Source organism: Balaenoptera ricei, chromosome 3 (genome assembly GCF_028023285.1).
Source record: "Balaenoptera ricei isolate mBalRic1 chromosome 3, mBalRic1.hap2, whole genome shotgun sequence".
NCBI lineage: Eukaryota > Metazoa > Chordata > Mammalia > Artiodactyla > Balaenopteridae > Balaenoptera > Balaenoptera ricei.
This window is the reverse complement of record NC_082641.1, coordinates 141056067-141078837: the sequence shown is the minus strand read 5'-3', so window position 1 is coordinate 141078837 and position 22771 is coordinate 141056067. Positions and strand designations below refer to the sequence as shown.

The following is a 22771-nucleotide window of genomic DNA, read 5'->3' as shown; positions in this document are numbered from 1 at the left end:
AGGTTTGGATGTGGTTTACCCCAGCTTCAGGACCAGGGGTGAACACACGCCCATCTATCAGAGCAAGTAATACGTTGAAGGTAGAACTGTGATCCAAGTGCACTGAGAGTGTCCTATCTTGTAATTTTAGGGGAGTTAGTAAATTGCTAATCCTCTCAGGGATGCTAAACCAGAGCAGCTGATGGTCATCTTTGGAAGAGAGCCTGTCTGAGAATGAAGCCAACTTTCGTAAAACAGAATTAGGAGATGAAGTAGTTTAAGCCTCTGAATCCACGTGTAGCCAAAGCTGAACACCCTTAACTTTTTTGGTTACATGACCTAATAGTCACTTACTGTAGCTAGTTTGAATTTGGTTCCTGTCACTTTCAACCCCAAGGGCATTGAATAATGCACTACTGAATAATAAATACACTTCAGAGAATTAAATGAGTAATCACTGGTGTTTATCACAAAGTGAGCCAGCTAGTAAGCAAGCACTCAATAAGTATTAGCTATCAGTAAGAACTGTAATTACAATTTATCAATTACTGAGTGCCTTATACATGTTAGGCAAATGTACTGAGCTTGGGGAATAATAAAAACAAGAATAAAAAACTTCCTTGTAGAATTAGCAAATGGAGATGTTTCCAAAGGGGATTTAAAGGAAAAAACAAAACCAAAACAGAAACAAAAAAGCAAGACACTACAATTGACATTAGGTGCCTAGAAGTAGGGAGAGTAAGTTTGCCTGAGGCTGGAGACAGCTGGAGCTTTTTAAGACCTTCATATGCCCAAGTTCTTTAACTTTTGGAGGCCCCTTGACACATATAACATAAAGCACATTAAAATGTACCTTTCCCATATGAAATGTGAGTTTGTGAATTTGTTAAATTTTTATAGACTTTTAATTAAACATTAATTAATTTCAACATTTGCAGCTTTAAAAAATTTGGACCCAATATGTACATTGGAATTCCAACATTTTTTATAGGCCTTCAAAAGGCTTGTAAACCCTAGGCTTTCTAACGCAGGCATTTAGTAGAAAAACAATCCTGGTAGAGGAGCATCAGGAAAGGCCTCAGATTGTGTGACCCGCATTCTGGAAAATTCCATTTTGCATACTGGATTATCTATCTCTGGCAGTCTCTTACTGGCCATCCCTAAGAAACCAACCTGAGAGGGATGTTGAGAAATTATTCCTTAGGACTGTCAATGTCACTGCTTATACATCAGTTTTGCTCATTTATTTATATTGATAAGCACACCTCTCCTCCCCTGCCGGTCTGGAGAAGCAGTTGGTAAAAAGCACTTCTCTCCCACTCTATCCTTTTCTAGGATAAGGGATACGGTGTTGCATTGCTTCTGAGACTGTGCATGAATATAATTAGTATCCCCATGGTGTCAGAGGTCAGGTAATTTACTCATCTAACAATTTCGCCTCCATTTGGAGCATCAGTAATTTCATTTTGTACTTTGAGGTACACTTTTCTGTACTCTTGAAGATGGATTCATTTGAGGTGGTGCTAAAAGGCATTTTCCTTCAAAAGGTGTCCAGTAACTCTAGCTCTCAAAATTTCCTATTGGTCATTTGATTGTTAAATCAAATCTCTGTTAGGTGCAGAGATCCTTTGGGCTATGATTTTATTTCTGTTATATTAACTCAATGGGTGAGACAAGCTGAGAACTGTAGACAAATTTGCAGGAGTTTTATATATAAAGTCACATAGGACTCAGGAAGAGCCTGAGTTCATTAATATTTTCTTATAAACTGTGCAATCTTATAGCTACTTAATCTCTGCTTCTGTTTCCTTATATATAAAATGGGGATATTAATTATTAACATTTTATAGACACATTGTGAGGATTAAATATTTTACTATACATAAAGCATTTGGAACAGTATCTGACACACTGATATTATTATTTTATTATTATTACTGCATGTTATGTTTTAGTTAAGTAATTTAAATTGATTTATATGTCATCAGTCTCACTGTGGTCAAAAATTTTATAGACACTCAGGTTTAATGTTAGTGCTACCTGCTGAAGGAGAAACAGCCAGGACTCAGTGGGCATAGAATTCACATTTCTAATTCTGCAGATCAAAACCTCATTAACCCATAAGCCCATAATTTGGAATTTATGGTAATATAGGAGAAATTTAATTTTCCGGTGTCTGTGAAGGTAAGGTTTGCCAGACAAATAAATAGAGGTTATTTTTGACTAGCATAAGGGAAAAAAAATTTGATAAAATTAAACTACTCTAGGAATATTCTTTAGCACATAAAAATAAAGGTGCATTCATAAATAAGATATTTGGAGAGGTTATTTTAAAATGGTTCTTATTTGTATATTACAGTAGGTCCAGGAAGCCATATACTTGACAACACTTTATTAGTAATTAGTAAGTTGGTACTGAAAGTAATAAATGTATATTTTCTTTCAGCATATCCTTTCTGACTTTCTCCCGGCTCTTCAGTATTAACGAAATTTCTACACACTATTTAAAAAGACCCCAATCAATATTCAAAGCTAAGAGACTCATTATTCATTTTAAAAAAAGAATAATAAATACAAATGTTTAATCAATTCAGCAAAACAGGTAACCCACGTTGCATGAGAACTTTGTCCATGCTGCACCAGAAGCGGGAGGTCAGGGAAGATGCCCTGGCACCTGTGGGCATATCCTATACTTGTTCTTCCACAGGATAAAGGCTATGGTATGGAATATCACACTACCTTCCCCCCAGCTGAAATGTGTGAGATTCTAGGGAGGGAATCAGGGTGGCAGAGGGACACAATGGCTCAACTTTTGAATTTTATACCAGGAGCATGTCCTATCTATTCAAAAATTTTAAAACTTTTTAAGGATTTAATACAGTTGACTAGTCCTTTTTTATCAGAATATTATCTTTTCTTGGCTTTGATCATACCACAGTGATTTTCCTCTTACCTTTTGGGCCATTTCTAATTTCACTCTTCTGTATGACTGTAATTGCCCTTCTCTGGAAGATTCTCTTCTTAGTCTGTTCATCCTGCCTGCACAAGTCTCATATACTCCCATGACTTCAGTTGTTTGCATCCGCAGGATCATCAAATACAGACTTATTCATTAAAATGTACGTATTAGGTTTCTACTATGGGCACTAGGCACTAGAATACAGCACTTAGCAAAGCAGGCAAAATTTTCTGTTTTTCTGAACTTGCATTCCAGTCAGGAAGATAGAATTACAATGGGCAAAATAAAATATGTTAGACAGTAATATGTCTTAAAGAGAAACGTTCAGACAGAAAGGGGAGTAGTGTCAGGATGGGATGCAGAAATTTTGTACTGGCCCCACATCAGCCCTCAGTTCTGAGCTTCAGGTACATATATCAAAATGTCCAGTGCACCCTGGATGACTAGCTGGGACCTTAAACTCATCGTGACCCCAACTGAATGTACTATCCTTATCAACTATCTTCTACCACCACCACTGAGATGCTCAAACCAGAATGTATGCGTCATTCTTGAATCCTTCTTCTCCCTCATCCCCATATCCCATGGGTGACAAAGTTAGCCAGTTCTCCCACATAACTCTAGCCCCTTCTCTCCATCTTCACTGTCACTATCCTAATTTGGACCAACATCACCTCTCACCTGGATTCTTGCAGTAAGAAATCCCCTATAGCCATTACCACCTTCCTCCAGTGTGATTAAAACTCATCTTGTCACTCCTATACTTCAACAGATCAGTGGAACCGAATTGCTCCTGCCCAGCTCCCCAAGCACATCACTCTTGGAGCCACTCTTACCCTTGTCCCCTAGTCTTTGTTCTTCCTTCATTCTTCATTTATGCCATCCTCTCTTGGCCCAGGATATTTTCACATACTATTTCTTCTTCCTGGAATATTCTTCCCCCAACTCTTCGTCAGGCTAACTCGTCTTTCAAATTTCAATTAAAACATCACTCTAACAGGCAAGTTTTACCCAAATCCTCAAACTGAGTTATTTGCATCAATTATGCATTCCATAATATCCTATCTTCCCCACTTCACAATACATGCTACATGTGTTATCACTTCTATACTGCTCTTTCCCACACTGGAACGTAAGCTCCAAGAGGATAAGGACCATGTCTGCCTTTTCAACACATCATCCCTAGTGCTCGTCAAATAATGTTTGACGTAGAGTAGGTGCCCAGTACATATTTACTGAACAAATGAATAAATATTATAGCAAAGACAAATAGCATATGATTAGTGACGGTTATTACTTGGCATTTGTATGCTTCATACTCAGACATGATTTTGAATCATGATCTCTTAAGAGTACCTACATATTGCCTGCTTGTCGTACATCTGGGATCATGCAGGATGCTCTCCAGCAACTGACACATTTCCAGAATCCAGCAGTGCCTTCCCTTGCACATTATTGTTCCAATTTTCACATTCCTAGGCAGCATTACCAGCCAAGTCTTCCAGAGAGATGTCCTACTGTTGATTCTGCTGTAAAATAGAGACCCACTTTAGGCATAAATTGATCTCAGATTTTGTAACCAGTAGGACTATCTCTAATTATATTAGTTACAGTTACTATTAAGAAATAACAATGAGATGGTACCACATAAAGAAAATAAATACGATTTTGTCTTTTGTCCTTTTGATTGCTGCTTGGGTCTTTAGTACATTTTCTTCTTACCCTTATCTTAATTCCCTTGGAATATCTGCTCCTCTCTTCTCAGGCTAATCAATGCCTTCTCAGGATCATTGCACCAAACTGAAGTCCACTCAGTCTTTATAGGCTAATGCTATTAAACCTTGTCTGCTTTCTTGCCCATTCATTATGCCTTCCTTATTCACTAAAAATTGCTGATATTTATTAATCACATGCCAAATGCTACACATATATTTATATCATTCTACAGCACACAAAGAAGGCACTATATTTTAATTTTAAAGAAGAGGAAGCTGAGCTTTAGAGAAGTTAATTGACCTGCCCAAGTCCCCAAAACACTAAGTATCTGAATTGGGATTTGAGCCCAAAGGTCTGCCTCCAGTTCCTTTGGACCTGTTGGCACTGTGCTATTGTCTTACTTGCTGAGACGCAGGTTACTTTAGCTCTTCGGCCTCCTTTCCCTTAATTTTCTGTTTATGTTAGGTCTTCAATAAATACTGTTTAACCTTTCCCTGGGCTGTTATTATTATTATTATTAGTGGATGACGACTGATGGTATTCGTGGTTTCATTCTGTTCACTGAATTCTGTTCTTTCAACCGAAATTGAACTGAGCCTAAATAAGAGGAGCTGGTAGTGCAGCAAGTGCAACGTGGATAACCCTGTCAGAAGGAAAACCCTGTTTCAAGGCGTTTTCAAGAAGAAGAGCTTTCTAGGGCTTCAGGAGTTGGTGTAGTCAAACTGTTTGGGAATCCTTTGGTATAAGGTTAATACGTAATCTAAACTTTCCCCACCTTCAGTAGGGTGAGCCTGTGTAAAAGATTCCCATTGTTTTGTGAGTCAAGAGAAAGAGGGAAATAGGCAGTTTTCCTGAGCCATAGGTCTGTATTTTGATTCCTGTAACTCTCAACCCAAGTAATTACAGAGAGGAGAGTTAGATTTCCAATCTCTCTCTCTCTCTCTCTCTCTCTCTCTCTCTCGTTCGTGTGTTCGTGTGTGTGTATCTTTGGAGCGACTCCTAGGAGCTGGGAGACCGCCACGCTCTGAATCTGTACGTCTGCACTGTTGAAGAGGCTGTTTTACCGTCTCAAATCCAGGAACTCCCCTCCCGCTCGCCTTCTGTCCTCGGGGAGCTGTCAGATTCCCGCCTAGCAGCCCTCCCGCCTCCACACTTGCCCTGGGGTCAGTACCCGGCGGCCCCAGAATGACCCCTGACCTTGGCGGGGGAGGAGGGAGATTGCCAAGAGGTATAAACGGGTCAAGAGTGCCGAAGGGACCAGGACCTTGAGGAGTCCGGGTGCGGCGTCAGGCGCCCCCTCCTCTCCGCAGACGGGGGCGGGGGCCGGCCTGCTGCGATGCGCGCGCCCGCGCCTCTCGAGGCCTCCGTGGGCTCGGCGGGAACAGGAGCTGCGCTGCGAGAGGAGTCCGCGGCCGGCAAGGTCGGGGCGAGTCAAGACCGTCTGTCTAATGGTTAGGGTCTCTGGCTTTCGCGTCCAATCTCGGTTTCACCTCTAGCCACCTGGGTGACCTTGGGCAATTTCCTTAGCTTTAGCGCGCCCGTTTCTAAATCCGTAATGTGGGGAAAGCGAGGTGCTGGCTAAACCTGGGCTTGTAAGAATGAACTAATGAAGCACTCTTGGCACGTAGTAGGCGCTCGGTTACAGGTTAAACTGAGGAGGAGGAGGAGGAGTTAGAAGTTCCGCTTTGGGGTCCGGAACGTAGGTCCAGCTCTGACTTCTCCTGTATTCAGGAAGGAGAGAGGGAGGGGGGAGCGGGAGCACCTGGCCTCCCCTCCCCTGCTCCTCTGTTGGCAGATAAACTCGGGAGAACCCGGAGAGTCCGTCCCGGGCCGGGGCACCCTCAGACTGCCCGGCTGCCGGAGGCTAGCAACGTCTCCGGGCGCCCGCGGCTCATCCCTTTCCCGCGAGCCGAGGAAAGATTTCTTCCGTGTTTCTCCCTCCCTCTCGAACCCCGGAGCTCGCTCGCTCGCTGTTGCCTCTGGGTCCCGGCGGCCGCGGAGAGCCGGGTCGAGCCTCCGGCTGGAGGGAAGAGGCAACCCCGGGGTGTGCGAGTCCCTCCTGGCCCCGAGCTGGGGAGCGAGGAAGAGGTGGCGCGGAGCCCGCGGGAGGACGCGAAACCCCGCGAGGCCCCGAGCCCCTTCCTCATTTCGCCCGCCTTCCGGGGACCGCTCTGATTTTTTGCGTCCCAAGGCACCGCCAGGTGTCTGTCCTCGCCACCCGCCCTCCCCGGCCGGGGCCGAGGGGCCGAGGACCCGAGGGCCAGAGGGCCAGAGGAGCCGGGGACGGCAGCGCCGCGCGGCGGGAGTGGGCAGCGAGCGCAGGCCGGTGAGGTGAGGAGGGGCGCGCGGCGGGCGGGGAGGGTGCCGCCCGTGTGCGCGCGAGTGCGCGTGCTCTGAGGGGGCGTGGGTGCCCGCCAGGCGAGTCCCACCCGGCCGCCAGCCCTTCCTGCACCCGGTCACCGCCGGAGCCTCTCGCCACCCGGCCTCCCTAGGCCCCCAAGTCCTATTACCCCTTCCTGCACACTCCATCCTCCCTACTAATAATTTCCCAGTGCAGAATCAGACCGAAACCTTGAGAGAGAGCGCTTTCTACTCCCCTCGCCCCCCCCCCGCCCCCCGCCCTTCCTGCTATAAATAATCCGGACCAGCGGGTCAGGCACGTCACACGGTGAGAAACCGGGACCCCGAGGTTTTCTTCTCTGGGGATAGGGGGCAAAGGGTGAGGAGGAGGAGAAAGAAATCGCTCGTGAGTAGTGAAGAAAAGCTTGCTCTTTGACTCCTAGAAAAGACCAGGCATCATTTTATTATTATTATTTTTTCCTTTTTCTTTTTCTTTTTTTAATTTCCGTGTCTGTCTTATTCTCCATGCTACGTCCCCCGCTCCACTCCCGGCCCCAAATCCAACGCATTGCTCAACACTCCTCCCATCGGTTTCTTTCCTCCCTCCCTCTTTCACTCCCGCTCCCACCTTCCCCTTCCCTCCTCTTCCCTCCGCTCCCCCCCGCCCCCCGCCCCCGCCTCCAGCACCCATTTCGCCCCAGGCAGGGGATGCTATTTGCCACGGAAATAAAGTTCAGATGTCTCTCCCCCCGCCGCTTGCTGAGACCAGAAGTGGACTCTCAGGCACCCATCTTCCCCCTAGCACTACACACCTGCTCTCCTTTAAATTCCTAATCTGGTTTTGCATATTTAAGAGGAAACACACACACACACACACACACACACACACACACCCCAAAACCCCACAACCCGAGAGGTGCAAAACTGCCTCCTGCAAGTACCAAAACTTACCAGACTCTCTAGTTGTTTTTGTCTTAACAAAAGGACAACAAAGATTCTACTCCGGGTCCTCCTGTGGGGCGACTTTTCTATATTATTCAAATACGCATATATTATACATATATATGTTTTTCCTTTTTCCCCTTTAATTTTTTTTTTTTTTTTTCCTCCTTAACAAGGAAATCTTCTCGGTCCCAGGCAACCGCTGCTGCCCCTTTGATGTTTTGGTACGCCTTGCGCATGCGCCTCACATTAGAATTACTGCACTGGGCAGACTAAGTTGGATCTCCTCTCTCCAGTGAAACCCTCAATCCCGTCCAAAACTAAAGGGATGTGGAGAGTCCGGAAAAAGGGCTACTTTGGGATCTGGCCGTTCCCCTTAATAATCGCCGCTGTCTGTGCGCAGAGGTAAGTGTGTCTAGCGTTTCTCTTTCCTTTTTCACTTTGAAAGGCTCTGTCTGCCTACCTCTGTGAGCAAGGATCTGTAGTGAGGATCAGATAGATGCTGAAGCGCTGTGCCTGCTGTCTTATTGATGCCTGTTTATTGTCTTTTCTTTCTTTAGTGTCAATGACCCTAGTAATATGTCGCTGGTTAAAGAGACGGTGGATAGACTCCTGAAAGGCTATGATATTCGGCTGAGACCAGATTTTGGAGGTAATGGGGTTGCCTTGGAAATAAGAAACAGCCCAGCAGCTATAGCCTAAGCTGTCTTTTGAGCTTTGTGCGCTGTCTTCCCTCTCCCTCATTGTGGGTTGCATGTGGTGTACTGAACATGTCTCTGTGTTACAATATTGAGAAACTGATCCAAACTTAAGCTGGTTTGTTACTCTCTAGCACTTAGATGGTCTTTCAGAGAGACCCTCTTAGCCTGTACTGGTGACTGCTGTCCTTCAGCTTCACTGTTTAAATCCTTTGCTTCACTGTCTTTGTTTCCTTGAGATACAAAGCTCTTAAGTTTAGTTAATGGTGTGCCCGGTGAACCTGGCTTACTGAAGGCCATCGGCAACATTTTTGAGGACAAGATATGCAGACAATTGGTTGAGAAGTCGCATTAACCCCCTGTGCCCACCTACTTTGGAAGTGTTCTAGCCATGGTTTAAATTGGCTGGTGTCTGGATATTATCCAGTCCTGGAAGCCTCACTGCAGGGGACAGTGGGGTGGGGGGAGAGGGGCCTGGGGGGCTCGGAGGATAGGGAGGGTAGTGGGAGAAGAGCTAGAGACCTCTCTTGCTGCAGCCTTAGATACACTGATATGCCCCTTTAATTTTACTCCAGACTCTAACAAAGCTCAAAGAGTTAAAACCTGCACAGAAGCGGGGGTGGGAAGAATGAGGAGGGGGTTCCAGTGCAATATATAACATTTCGCTTGGGCTAGCCAGAGTCCGGTGCTTTTGTGGTTGTGTGTATTCTCATGCTAAGACATCTACATATGTAGACAGAGGAGGAATCCCTCACCCATCGGACACGTGTGTGCCTGTTCAATAGAGCATTTCCCAGAGGAGTACCTGTCACTCTTTAAAAAGGAGCAGAGAATTGAAGAATTTGAATGTGAGCAGTGGGAAGGGATTTGGGGCAGAGTGTCCCGTGCCCGGGGACTACTCTTGCTAAGAATGCATGAAGTTCTGAGAAATCACGTGGCTGGCCATTTTGGTTTGCAGGTCCCCCCGTGGCTGTGGGAATGAACATTGACATCGCCAGCATCGATATGGTTTCTGAAGTCAATATGGTGAGTATTGAGGTTTATGGCTGTGTCTCTGCAGACCTTCATTTGGGGACAGGAAGGAGAAAGGATCCAACTGGTGAGGGTGGGGTGTGCATGAGTATGTGTAGGAAGTGGGGTGAGGGCCGGGCATTGTGCTTTGGAACCCACTGTCTTTGAGCCTTCAGAGCTGGCTCTTTCTGGTCCCTAAAGATTTTTCCAACCTGGTTTGAAATCGTGGGACTTGGTGAAGAGGGTGTAAAATGCATCATATGTTCACGTGCAAAACGCAGCCACATGCAGGAGAACCCCTGCAGGAGTCACATTTCCTAAGGTTTAGTGGGAAACCCACTTCATCAAGTGATTTTTCTGAGTTTGGGGTGGGGTCAGGGAAGGAAAGAAGAGGAGAGAAAAGGGAAGTGTTTTGATTTGACATTTCACAGAGAATATAACCTGGGAACTAAACTGTAGTGGAGAGGCTGAATAAATGACCCTCGGATACTGATATCCACTTGTTGCTTTTGGAGCCGGCCTCTTTACAGCTGATGGCAAGCCCCGCCCCCTGCCCATGGCTCACCTGCTCCTTTAACCCCCAAAATAAATAAAATAAAAATTGGCCACCCTGCTTTCAAAAGGTAAGCTCAGACCTATGTGTCATCTCTGGTCACTTCTGCAGTGGTATTCACCGCATGTCCTAAGCCTGTGTGATTTATGGACAGCAGCACTCCTTAGTGGCCCCCTCCTTGATCTTGGGGCAAGTGCTAAGAGAAAAAGCCTCCGTCTTCCCCTCCAGGGAACGCTTGTGGTGGGGGGTGGGGCTGGGGGGAGGGTTGCTTCATGCAGGAGCGCCCCCTGCTGCCCATGTTGGGGCACTGCAGACATACAAGACAATAAATGTCCCAGATACCCCTGCTTACTTGGGCCATTTCTTCAATGACTTTTCTGCTCTGTGTTTTTGAAGTTTTCACCCTTGGAAAAGTCTCTCTAGAAAGGCCACATTTGAATGTAAGATGCCAGGGTTACTTTCAGTCCTAATAGGATACAGCACATTGCAGAAGATTGTATTGTAGTGTAGTTTTGCCTGGAAATGGGATGCACTGTTAAAGAAGAGGGTCTAGTGTGTAAGGTTTTATGCAAAACAGTTCTAAGCCAGCCATCAGGACTTGAAAGTTAGGACACTTATTAATTCACTCGAGAGCCAAATACTAGGTAGTGGATATGCTCTTAACATGATATAAATTTTCATCACCCCAGAATTCAAATATAGAGGAAGCTTAAATAACCAGCCCAACCTTGTACAATGTCCAAAGATAAGTGATAATCCTGAGCTATCACAAACTTATGAAACATCTATGACTACTCCAGAGAACATTCAACTCTTTCAGTGATGTTTTTAAGGACGTGTATCTTGTTATATTCTAATTATTGGGAAAGCTTTTTATGATATAGGATGTGAGCACAGACTGAAGACACTATTGGATGATTCAGAACCATAGATTTCCCACACATTGTGAGAATCTCCTGTGTGGGTAGAGAATATTTCTTTCTTGGGAAACTGAACATTTAACTTCTCAGATATACAAATATTCACTTTTGTGAAATTTTAGAGGTCGTTCATCAGTTTATATTTTGAATTTTACCATAAAAATAGAAAATGTCCTCATGTGGGTACCTGCTAAGTCCTAGGTACTTGAATCTAAATTGTGTGGCTAAAAAGAAAGTGATATCGAAATCAGGTGTGGTTCTGTGTGTCCTGTCTTTTGAATTTTGATTTACTTATGCTCTTTTCCCACATTTTATTCTGTCACCTTCCTCTTCAGAGCATCAGAAAGGTGAGACTTTATGGAAAAATTAAGAAATATTTAGAATCTAAAGAGACAATGATGAGATGATCAGAAGTCGCTGCATTAGAACTTAGACGTATAAGTTAGCTAAGAACTTAGACCTATTATATCCCAAAATGGTTTAAGAGTAGTGGCATTTTTTTCGTCTTCTTAAGTTTTGTTCATTTTTCACCAGCATGCAGCATTTTGGAGAGGTGTCAGAGCTGGACACGATGCCAAGACCTGCTAGTCAAAATATAGACCCAGTTAAGGCGAGGTGTCATCTCTTAAAGCTATTTACTGTTGCAGAAAAATCACGGGATGTTGGAAGTGCAGAAACAAACGTCAGGTTGTAAATAGGCCAGTACTGCAGCGTTAATGATTAGAACCAAGCATTAAAAATTCCATGCTAGATTCCTTTCTTAGCCTACTGCTAACACACGTGGACTTGTCCAGACACAGTTTTACTTGTTGAAAAATTAACACTTTTATGATTAACAATCATAGTGACCTTAATCCTTCAAAGAAAAATTTTGTGATATATGCTATTTTTTAAAGTATGGTTATTTGATTTGAAGCAACAGATGGGAAATTCCATCCCTGATGTCTAAATAAAAGAAGATGTTTATGGCATATTGCCCACTGTATACAGGTCTAAAGGGGTTAGGATCTTCCGATTAGATTCAGCTCTGAAAGAATGGTTGATTGATTATTTAAGTGAAACCTCAAAATTGATTAACGCACATGTTTCTGCCTCATTATCCTTTGTGGCCTGCAACCTCTGGTAATTGTAGCTTTCTTTTATTATAGCAAATCTTCCTTTGAAGAATGGTAGGCACCAGACCATTTAGACTGTCATTGACTCATTTGTACTGAAAGGAAAAAAGGCCCATGTCGATGTGGTGCTCCTGGTAAATGACAAAGATAGAAAGACCTGAATACTAGTTCTGCTTCTGCTGTTCAGTCAACCTGAGGGAATTGACAGCCCCATGGGGCTTGATTTCTCTTTTTTAATATATACATATTTATTTATTTATTTGGCTGCACCTGGTCTTAGTTGCGGCACGCGGGACCTTTAGTTCTGGCATGTGAATTCTTAGTTGAGGCATGTGGGATGTAGTTCCCTGACCAGGGATTGAACCCGGGCCCCCTGCATTGAGAGCATGGAGTTTTAGCCGCTGGACCACCAGGGAAGTCCTGGGGCTTGATCTCTTCACCTGCTAAAAGGGAATAATAGTCCCCGTTTACATATTTTAGGTGACTACCAGAATTAATAAAATGATGCAAGTGAAAGTACTGGTGTCCCATGAACATAGCTTATATAGAAGACTGAATATCAGCCTGTCACTAAGGAGACCCAGTGTTCATTCCAGCCGCTGCCCTAAGTGTACTTGGGTCAGTGATTTACATTACGTGGTCTCAGTTTCCATATGTTTGAAATGAGAGGGACATGCCAAATTGACTTCTAACTCAAAGTTACATGTGTTTCTGCTTTGGTTTATTATAATAACTCTGTTGGGTACAAAGAAGTTCCAGGAAACTTGGAAATCCAGCATAAATGTTAGAAAAATGCAGAATTCCTAAATGGCATGCAGTTCTGAGTTCTTAGGAGGGTGATGATAGTATCTTACTCAGCCATGTGACTCAGGTGACTGTTGACCCAGTGGAAGATCTTTGGAAGAACACGATCTCAATTAGAATGTTCCTGAGCAGAAAGCTTGGCTTTAGAATGAAACATTTTTAGATGTCTTGGTTAAATTGGCAGGACTCTTTTTGTTAAGATTCTTTGATGAAAATGCATTTTAAGATCCAAAATTGGCTCTGAGGATTATGGACTGAAATAGCTTTCTCTTCATTTAAAGCAGATTCCTCTCCATCTTGGAACAACACATTTGCCAACCGAAGAGTGAAGCAATATTTCACTTTTGAGGAAAGCGTTCTAGTAAACATATACACAAATTACCTTTTTATGGAATGGCAAATGGTGAAAAGTGCTGCCTTTTTTTTTTTTTAACAGATGTTTTCTTGCATCACCAGCTGCACAGTTTAAAATTCAATCCGACACAAATACTTATTTAGCAGCTACTATGCTCCAGCTATGTGTTAGGCCATAGGGACAGAGCAGCGAACAAGAATGACTTGTCCCCTGACCTCATGAAACTTAATATCTAGGTGTTTACTATCGTTAATTCTACTGCAGGCTCCTATCATACTTATGTTTAACATAAGCATTTTCTCTAAAAATTTTTATGAGCAGCCACTTGAGTACCTAGTTGTCTGTATCTCCCATGCGTTCCTTTGTCACTTGTTGATTTCACCATTCATTTGTTGTTTGATATTTCAAATTGCCTGATATGTTACATATTTATTGTCTTCCTAATTGATGTGTATAAAATACACGTAGCCAAGGTTATAGTATCTCTCTCCATGTGGTTTTGCTCTGTAAACAACGGGTTGGTTGGAAGTTTGACTACATAGGATCATATATGTGGAGAGACAGAGCATGGACTTGTAGGCCTCAAATTCAAGACACTTTTTAAATTACTATTTAAATCAATGAATGTGGAAAGAATCACAATGTAGGACCACTGAGTTCTTTGAAAGCAGAAATACACAGGGCATATTGGAAATACAGAATTCTGAGGTATTCCATAGAAATTACTAGGTAAAGGTGGGGGTTAGAGGTCTCTGGATAAATGTTTTAAGCAGAAAGAGTGGCATATAGGAGAAAAAACAGGAAAAATAAATGGGATTAGGAATTCGCAAGTAGCTTTAAATGGCTGGATTTGGGAGTGGGAGTGAGGAAGTGATAAGATTTGATATTGAGAGCATAAGTGGTGATCAAATTATATAGACCATTTTTGTAGCTTGCAGAAGAGTTTATATTTTGTTCCAAAGGCTGTAGGGACCCATGAAAAGATGTCAGTAGGAGAATCGCTTGAACAGATTCACACTTGAGGAAGATGCTTTTGAAGTATGAGGGGTGCAGCAAGACCAAAGGTTGGGAGATAAGGTGAAAATCCACTGCAAAAATCCAGAAAGAATTGATGAACGGAGACAGGGATGTAAAGGAGAAGATACAAAATCAGGGCTTTTATGAGGCGGAAGTGACAGGACTTGGTGAATCCTAAGTTTCTGATGGTTTCATTTATTGATATGGGGAACACCAAAAGGGCAGCCAGTTTGGGGGTGGGCTGGGGATTGAGGTGTGTGGGAAGACAGTTCATTTTGGGAAACACTGACTTTTCTCCACACATGGAATCTCCAAATGGAGATTGGAAAATACAGGTCTAGAGCTTAGTAAGAAGTCATGACTAGAGAGATGAACTTGGACATTGTCAGCATATAAGTGGTACTTATAACGGTGTGAATGGATACAATTAAAAAGGGAAAGTGAAAGGGCCCCAAAAAATGGGGATCTGGTGAGCACTGTAATTTAAGTGGTGGAGTGCTGAAAAGGAGCCCACACAGATTAGTAAGTAACTAAGCAGCAGTCAGATGGTGGGAGAACCCGCAGATAATAATGTCTTCAAAGCTGAGGCACAAGAGAGTTTAAAAAGGAAGGAAATGGTCAGCTGCATCAGATGCCACAACGATCAATTGAAATAAGTTCTGAGACTTGTCTCCCAGCTATAGTAAGTAACAGGAGCACGTTGGTAAATGTAGCGAGAGGAGTTTTAGTGGTTGAAGGCTACACCTTTGAGAAGTGTGGATCTGAAGCAAAGTCGGGAGAGGGCAACTGCTAAAAGAAGTCATATATCATTTGGAGAAGTACCCCTAGAAGGGAGTAGGTTGCAGATACAAAGCAGGAGCTGGGGTGGGTGATGGGATGTGGAGCAAGGTGAAGGGGTTGTGAAGACTCACCGACCCAGGCTTCATTCTAAATAAATAACGCATGAAGCTCTCCTACCCAATTTTAGCAAGCTGTCGTTTTCTTGCCTTCTTTTCCTTCTCCTCCCCCTCTACTCCCTCTGTGTGCAATGCCCAACATTTTCCACCATCACAGCACTAATATAAGAAAATAATCACAGTTATTGCTAATTGGGCCCTTAACTTGTGCAGGTATCCTCTTGATGTGTATTATCTCATCCAGTCCTCCTATAAAAGCAGTGGTATGGCTAGTGTCCACCTTTTTATAAAAGAGGAACCTGAGGCCCAGAGAGGTTAAGTGACTTATTCAAGGTCACCCAGCTAGCAAATGATTGACTTTACATCCCTCAATCTTAGCCCTCTGGTTATACTGCACTTTTCGATGTAGTAAGGCATCATTGAAAAAAAATTATTCTCATTCCTTATGGACCTGTTTTGTTGTAGTTGTTTGTTTTTATTTATTTTATTTTATTTTATTTTTTTGGAAACAGTGGGTGGATCAGATAAACCAATCCTATATGTTACTGTTACTCCTCAATCTCTCCACCTTGAAAAAAATCTTAATTTCATTAAAATGATTTTTTCAAATAGGTACTTTATTCAGTGTGTATTAAATATAAGACATGGTTTCTGTCCTTGAGAAATTTATACTTTATATTACATCTATTACCAGGTAATAAAGGAAGATTTATATAAGATCTTGAAAAGTCAAGGATGTTGCTTGTGTCATGATTTCTTTCATTATGAATGGGTGCTGTTAACTTGTCTAATAATTTTCCTATTGCTCCAACACTCTGTCATATAACCATTAAGGCCAATAGCTGTCACAAAATGTTGGCTGATAAAGTTCAAGCACTGTGTCAGAGGTTTTAAGCTTTGGGTGGACACTATGTGAAAAGACCCTTTCCCTTTTTTTCTTTTATTATCAATTGAATTTTTTCCCTTGAAAACACATTTTTGTGATTTCTGATAAATTACTCCTGCAAATAATCTCTTAAAAGTGGTTGAGTGTTATTCTTCTCTTCCCGGATCTTTACTCCCTCTGCCCCACACAGTATAAATGAGGTTCATTATAAAGATTACATCTCAAGATGATTTATTCATCAATTTTTAAACAATTATTCCACATGATATAGGAGGTTTATAAATCATTTTTTCTGGGTTAACTCTTAGGGCAGGTCCTTTGCTGTTGCTTTGTAGGACCCTAAACAATGCCCTTGCTTGATTGTGACATGAAATAAAAATCTGACTGTGAGCTTACCCTGCAAGAGAAGGAAGGGGAGGGAAATATCCCAAGTTTCATATTTTAGAAGCACCTCAAAGCGTGCTTTAGTGTGATCCCTCCCACCTCCTTGTTAAATGATCTTGGGAATTTCTATAAGAATGTAAATCAGAGAAAGTCCTTTTCTTAACACTGTGACAGGGGTACTGACTAATTTCAGGGTGGGGCACTGGCTTGTTTTGAAATCATTCATTCTGTAGCATTTATTTGTGATCAGTGCTCTTGGCATTGCGGCCAGATAATTCTTTGTTGTGAGGGGGCTGTCATGTGCATTGTAAGATGTTTAACAGCATCCCTGGCCTCTACCTACTAGATGCCAGAGGTACCCTCGCAGTTATGAAAACCAAAAATGTCTCCAGATATTGCCAGATGTGTCCTGGGGGATGAACTTGTCCTCAGCTGAGAACCCCCAGTGTAGAATATGGTGTTGTGCTTTTGTCTCCAAACAAGTTGAGAAAAGAAGAGATTGTACCACGAAACAGAAATGAAAATGGTGATTAAGTATGAAAGCCTTTCTCATTGAGTAATGGCTTTCATACTTAATCACCATTTTCATTTCTGTTTCGTGGTACATTATGACAAAGCCAATTTTAAAAGATCAACAAACATCAAAGGCAAAAATTATCCACATCCCCATCACTTCATTAAAACTGTTTTAATTTGCCTATAATACCTTCTACTTCTTGTCTATTTGCTTATTCATACTTTACACATTACACTTAGTTATTTGTAGAGAGAATTTTATAGTCTATGTTTTCACTTAACAGACCGTGAGTATTTTTGCAGTTTTATGCTTTCTCTAAAAAAAGAGAAAAATGCACACCTTTACTACTACCAGTGTAAACTGATGTGTATTCTTCTATGGCTTTTTGGTGATCTTACAAACATATACAAACATATGAATATATTGACATTTTCTTTTTTATTGTATATTTTTTCAAAAAATTTTTTAAATACATTTTACAGATTATTAGTCATAATTCTAGCTATAGGTTATTTGAAAATAAATATATAATTTACTTTTACTTATATACTATTAACAACTACATAAAAATCATATATAAAATAGAGAACTGGATTTAAATAACATATAAATGGAAACTTTTAAATTTTATATATCAATTTGATTCTCATTTACACAGCTACTCTTTCCTCTATTTTTAGCCTGATATTACTCAGCTTTTCCAAAATCATTTTACATTTTTGGATGACACAAAAATACTTTGAAACAGACAGTTAAAAGAAGAATGAGAAAGTAGATGGTTATGAGTTTTTAAAAGATACAAACACAAGATTTACATGTTCCTTCCAGATATGCATTTTATTTGCAAAATATTTTATTAAACAAGGAGAAAAATGGGTCTATATTATTCTCTCCCTATTTATATGGAAAAATATGGCCATGTCTTTAACCCATTGTCTCTTGCCTAGTGCTCATTTTGTACACATTCTATTGGCATTTTTATTGCCAAGTCTTATTTCCCTTGCTCTATAATTTGGCACATACTGCCCACTTACCTGCCAAGAGGTCTTAACTTAGAAGTAATTGCTTGGGCAATTAAAGATGAAATAACTTTTCTCCTAACCCAATAGCCAGAATTAGAGTAATGAAGTTTTTAAGGTGAATCTACATGTATCTTAGAAAAGTGATACATGAATAAGCCATGGCTAAATATTAGAGACATTGAGGTGTGCGAATGTACGGACATCGTCTGCATCCCAGTGCCTAGCACAATGCCTGACAATTAGTAGATACTCAACACATATGTGGTGAATGGAGTTGTTGGAGGGGGTAGTTGAAAGACTGCAGTATATCAGGCTAACAGGAAGTATTTATATAATGCTCCTTAACCAGCACCATGCCAGTTAGGCTATTTTGTGGAAGGATATGAAATGGTTCTTACACTAGACCTAAGGCCCACTCTAGAGTCAAGAAAGAGTGATCTTCATTGCCTGAAGAGGGAGGTGAGGGTTGATGGAGAGAAGAGTGTTTCAGATCGGTGGGAGAGGAGAGTAGTGTATCCCTGTGGTAGAGGAATCAAAATAAAGGGTTGAGATCCAGGTTTTTACAGTGGTTCTCGGGCTTTACTGTGCAACAGAATCACCTGAGTCTTGTATTAATATTTGTATTTTCAGGGCACATGCCCAGAGTCTAATTCAGGAGGTCTAGGATGGAGTTCAGGAATTCGCATGTTTAAAATCTTTCTATGTGACTGACATAGGTACTATCTGAGGGCCACTGTTTTAGGAACATTAGTTTTATAGTGAAGGTGGAAGCAATCACTAATAAAGGAATTTGACAACAGAACTGGTCTCTAGTTATCATACGAATTTTTGCAATGATAAAGATCCAAGTGGTCAGAGTAGGTGGGATTTGTAGAAGACTTGGTGGAAGAGGGAGAGCTGGACTGAGCAAGAAGGATCGGTGCAATACGAATGGATAGAAAATAAGGAGAGCCGTCCTATGGGAGTCAGTGGGCATGGAGACAGTATGAAGAAAGGCATTACATGTTAGGAATAATAATATTGCAAAAATAAACACTTAGAGCGCATATAACTATCCCACTTAATGTTCACAAAAACCTCATGAGCTAGATAATAATATTATCATCCTCTTTTATAAGTGTAGAAACAAGGACTAGAGGCATTGTATAATCTCTACAATTACAGAGCTAATATACGTGGACAGGAACGGTAGGGTGCATATGTAGGGTATACCTATGTATGGTGAAGCTTCATTGCATAAGACCTTGGCAGCTGTGCAGAGGAGACACTGAAATTTCTGGAGTAGATGCTAGGAATGATGAGTCTTAAGCACCTTCACAAAGAATAAAAGTAAGGGTCACTTACTAAGGGTAAGAATGAGAGAGTAGAAAAACATTTTCCAGATCTGATTTTTATTTTTTTATTTTTAATTTTTTAATTTTTTAATAAATTTATTTATTTTATTTTTGGCTGTGTTGGGTCTTCGTTGCTGTATGCGGGCTTTTCTCTAGTTGTGGCCAGCGGGAGCTACTCTTCGTTGCGGTGCGCAGGCTTCTCATTGCGGTGGCTTCTCTTGTTGCGGAGCACGGGCTCTAGGCGCGAGGGCTTCAGTAGTTACGGCGCGCGGGCTCAGTAGTTGTGGCTCATGGGCTCTAGAGCGCAGGCTCAGTAGTTGTGGCGCACGGGCTTAGTTGCTCTGCGGCATGTGTGATCTTCCCGGACCAGGGCTTGAACCTGTGTCCCCTGCGTTGGCAGGCGGATTCTTAACCGCTGCGCCACCAGGGAAGCCCCCTGATTTTTATTTTTATAAAATGCCCTTTTGAACCTCCATACTAATTTTTTTGACACAAATAATGAAAAGAATCATAGTTCTATATTTTAAAAGGTGAAACAAAGTTTCTGAAATGGGGGGAGGGATGAGCACCTAGCACAGGGTTTGATGCTATGAATAAATTAATAATAGCTGCATCAGTTATTTAGTTTTAAGAGGTCTGGATAATATCAGAAATACTGATATTTTAACATACGTTTTAGGATAATATGATTTGACTGTTCCTTCCTGTTTAAAAAGATAGCTATTTGATTGGTGGTTAGTACTAGTAGTATTACACATTTACATGTAGGGAAAATGCCATTAAAGTAGCTTCCTACAAATTATTTATGGCTGCTTGATTGTATTTCTTGAAGTATATGCTTAAATTTGAAGGTCTCAGTGATTAAGCATCTTGAGGGTGCTCTTCTACAGATCAGTAATTTAGTGCCTAATTGGTGCAAGACCATCGAATCAAAATTTTTTTTAAAAGTTTATCTACTGGCTTTTACATGTCTCTCTTTTAACTAAATAATCTCTAAAAGTCACCTTTTATTCTGCTATTTTTTAAAAATTTTAGATAGAAATGATACTGTTATCATGAGAATTGAACCTCAGACTACTTGACTTGCTCAATAAGTGAATGTCTATTTATCTATGCACCAATATATAATGTCCATTATAAAACATACCTAAAATAGAGATTTAAAGAGGATGTGATAAAAATATATAAAGATACAATATTTTTATCTCATACTCACCTTGGTACTGGCTTAGAGTTTTTTATTTCCCATGAAAATAAGAATATGGCAAATAATGATGGAAAATTACAGTCTGTTCTGTTCTGCATATTAGTCTGTTAATGGGAACTTTTGGAGAGTAAGGCTTATGATATAGATAATTCAAAGGTGACTGCTATTTTCTATGGATAGAGCCCCATTTATTCCTACCTTGCAACTTCTAAAGCATCAACATAGAAAAAATAATGTTTTAGAGAGTGTGCTGTTCATCCCTTCCAGGAGGGAGTATTTGTTTTAAAATAATTGTTGAATCTTCCTGCTTCCTAGGACTACACGTTAACTGGATTGACCAAAAAATTATATAATCAGACAGCTGGCTTTTAAACAAATATACAAAGATCATCTTTAAAAATTGTTCATTTTAGTGAGGATATTGACGTTTCATTGACTGTAAATCTTTCAAGAAACATTTTAAATATTAATCTTAAATGATTTATAGGCCATTTAAAAGACTATCATAAAATAAGAAGCAGAAATGTTAAAGAGTTTTAAATGTGAGTGAGTAGGTGCCAGTTATTAGGTTGTAAAATCAAATCACCATTCTGTGTTTTCACTGTTACTGAAGACAAAGTGCTCCAAAAAATGAAACTTAAGTAACTTTTCTCTTTGTTTTCCTTGACTTACAGACAAAGAAAGACTTATTTTGTAAATACATATTTCTGGATTTTTTTTGTTTTTCTTTTTTCGGTTTTTTTTGCCAAATGAGCGTTTGAGTTAATAGACTGAAGATCTCTTGAAATGTTCTCTGATCAGTCAGTTGTGTAAACCATTCCTCTTTCAAGCACTGCTAAGCCAGTACTCTCTTGGACACTGGTGGGGCTGATCTGCTAGGCTGTGTAAATTTGCATCTGGCTTATGTGTTGGAAGAATGCTCATTACTTGAATCCCATTAGTATGCCTGTGTGGCAAACCATTTTTTCTAACAGAATTCATTAGAGAATGATACCTTTGTCATTCTAAAAGTCATAATATTTTAAGCACTTGCCAGATTTACAGATGAAAGATCTATGGAATTACAGACCACATGAAAAACAAAGAGCTTATTTCCTTTGGAGTGTTTAGATGATTTATTTTAGACTTTAGGTTTTGGAGGCCAAGTTTCTATTTAATGAGCCAGTTTTGAGAACCACATTTTAAAATGGCTTTATCTTTTTATTTTACTAACTGAATGTGATCATCATCACCAGGTAGATCACTTAGGTAGAAATTTGTTGTAATGGAATTTTCTTTACTTAGGATGCTTTAGTCAAAGTGGCAAATGTTATAAATGGGTTCTGGTTGTAAAATTCCCAGATTTGGACATAATACCCCTTAAGGGTTTATGCTCTCATTTTAAAAATTAGCCACAATTCTGGAGCTCTGGTTTTCCTGCTTTGTTGCTGCTTTGGTGCATAGTGCAATCATGGCAAGAATAAAACCTGATTAAATTAAATGCTACTTGTGCTGTTGGGCTTTAAAGAGAGAGAGAATGAGAAAGAGAGACCCAGAGAGGGAGATGGAGGGAGAGATAGACAAATGTGGTTCCTGTCCTTGAGGAATTTGTAATTGTTTTCAATAGTTGAGAAATAACAGAAGGCCTTTTTTAAATAAAGTTATCTGGGTTTTGTTTTTTGTTAGCATAAATGAGTATCATATAAAATATGCAACAAGGATTTGCCATATAAGAATGTGTATATAATCAGGGACTGTCCTTTTGAATTTACATGATATGGAATCAACAGTATCAAAGTGTATGTGGATTCTCTTTGTTCTTTTAAGCATTTGATAGTTTGCAAACAAATACTTTTAAAAAGAGTCAATGAAAAACAGGATTTGAAAAATTGCATTATACCTTTTAACTGGGATATATTTTTTTATGACTAATAACACTACTAAGAATCACCACCATTAATTGAGATAATTTTATGAAATGAAGTTTAATTTTTCAGTGACTTCACATTTAATTCTCAAAAACCTCTATGAAATAAGAAGTGTTATCACAGTTTACAGATGGCTAAACTGAGGGTTAGAAGATGTGTGTGAGTTAGAACCCAGACAATACAGCTTTCCTTTATTTTACAGCTAGAAA

At 40.8% G+C, this 22771-nt stretch overlaps 1 protein-coding gene across 4 annotated transcripts in view; it reads left to right on the top strand.

Moving 5' to 3' along the window:
* The first annotated feature begins 5986 nt into the window (after positions 1 to 5986).
* GABRB2 (gamma-aminobutyric acid type A receptor subunit beta2) overlaps positions 5987 to 22771 on the top strand; it is a 330358-nt gene continuing 313573 nt past the window's right edge. For 2 of the 4 annotated variants that reach the window (XM_059917635.1, XM_059917632.1), the window contains exons 1-4: positions 5987 to 6105; positions 8113 to 8341; positions 8497 to 8588; positions 9593 to 9660. In XM_059917635.1, coding sequence (XP_059773618.1) covers positions 8265 to 8341; positions 8497 to 8588; positions 9593 to 9660 — 237 coding nt within the window. In that variant the 5' untranslated portion in view covers positions 5987 to 6105; positions 8113 to 8264. Of the gene's footprint in view, positions 6106 to 6286; positions 6986 to 8112; positions 8342 to 8496; positions 8589 to 9592; positions 9661 to 22771 lie in introns of those variants that run through there. The other 2 variants (XM_059917634.1, XM_059917636.1) reach the window with 1 other exon arrangement.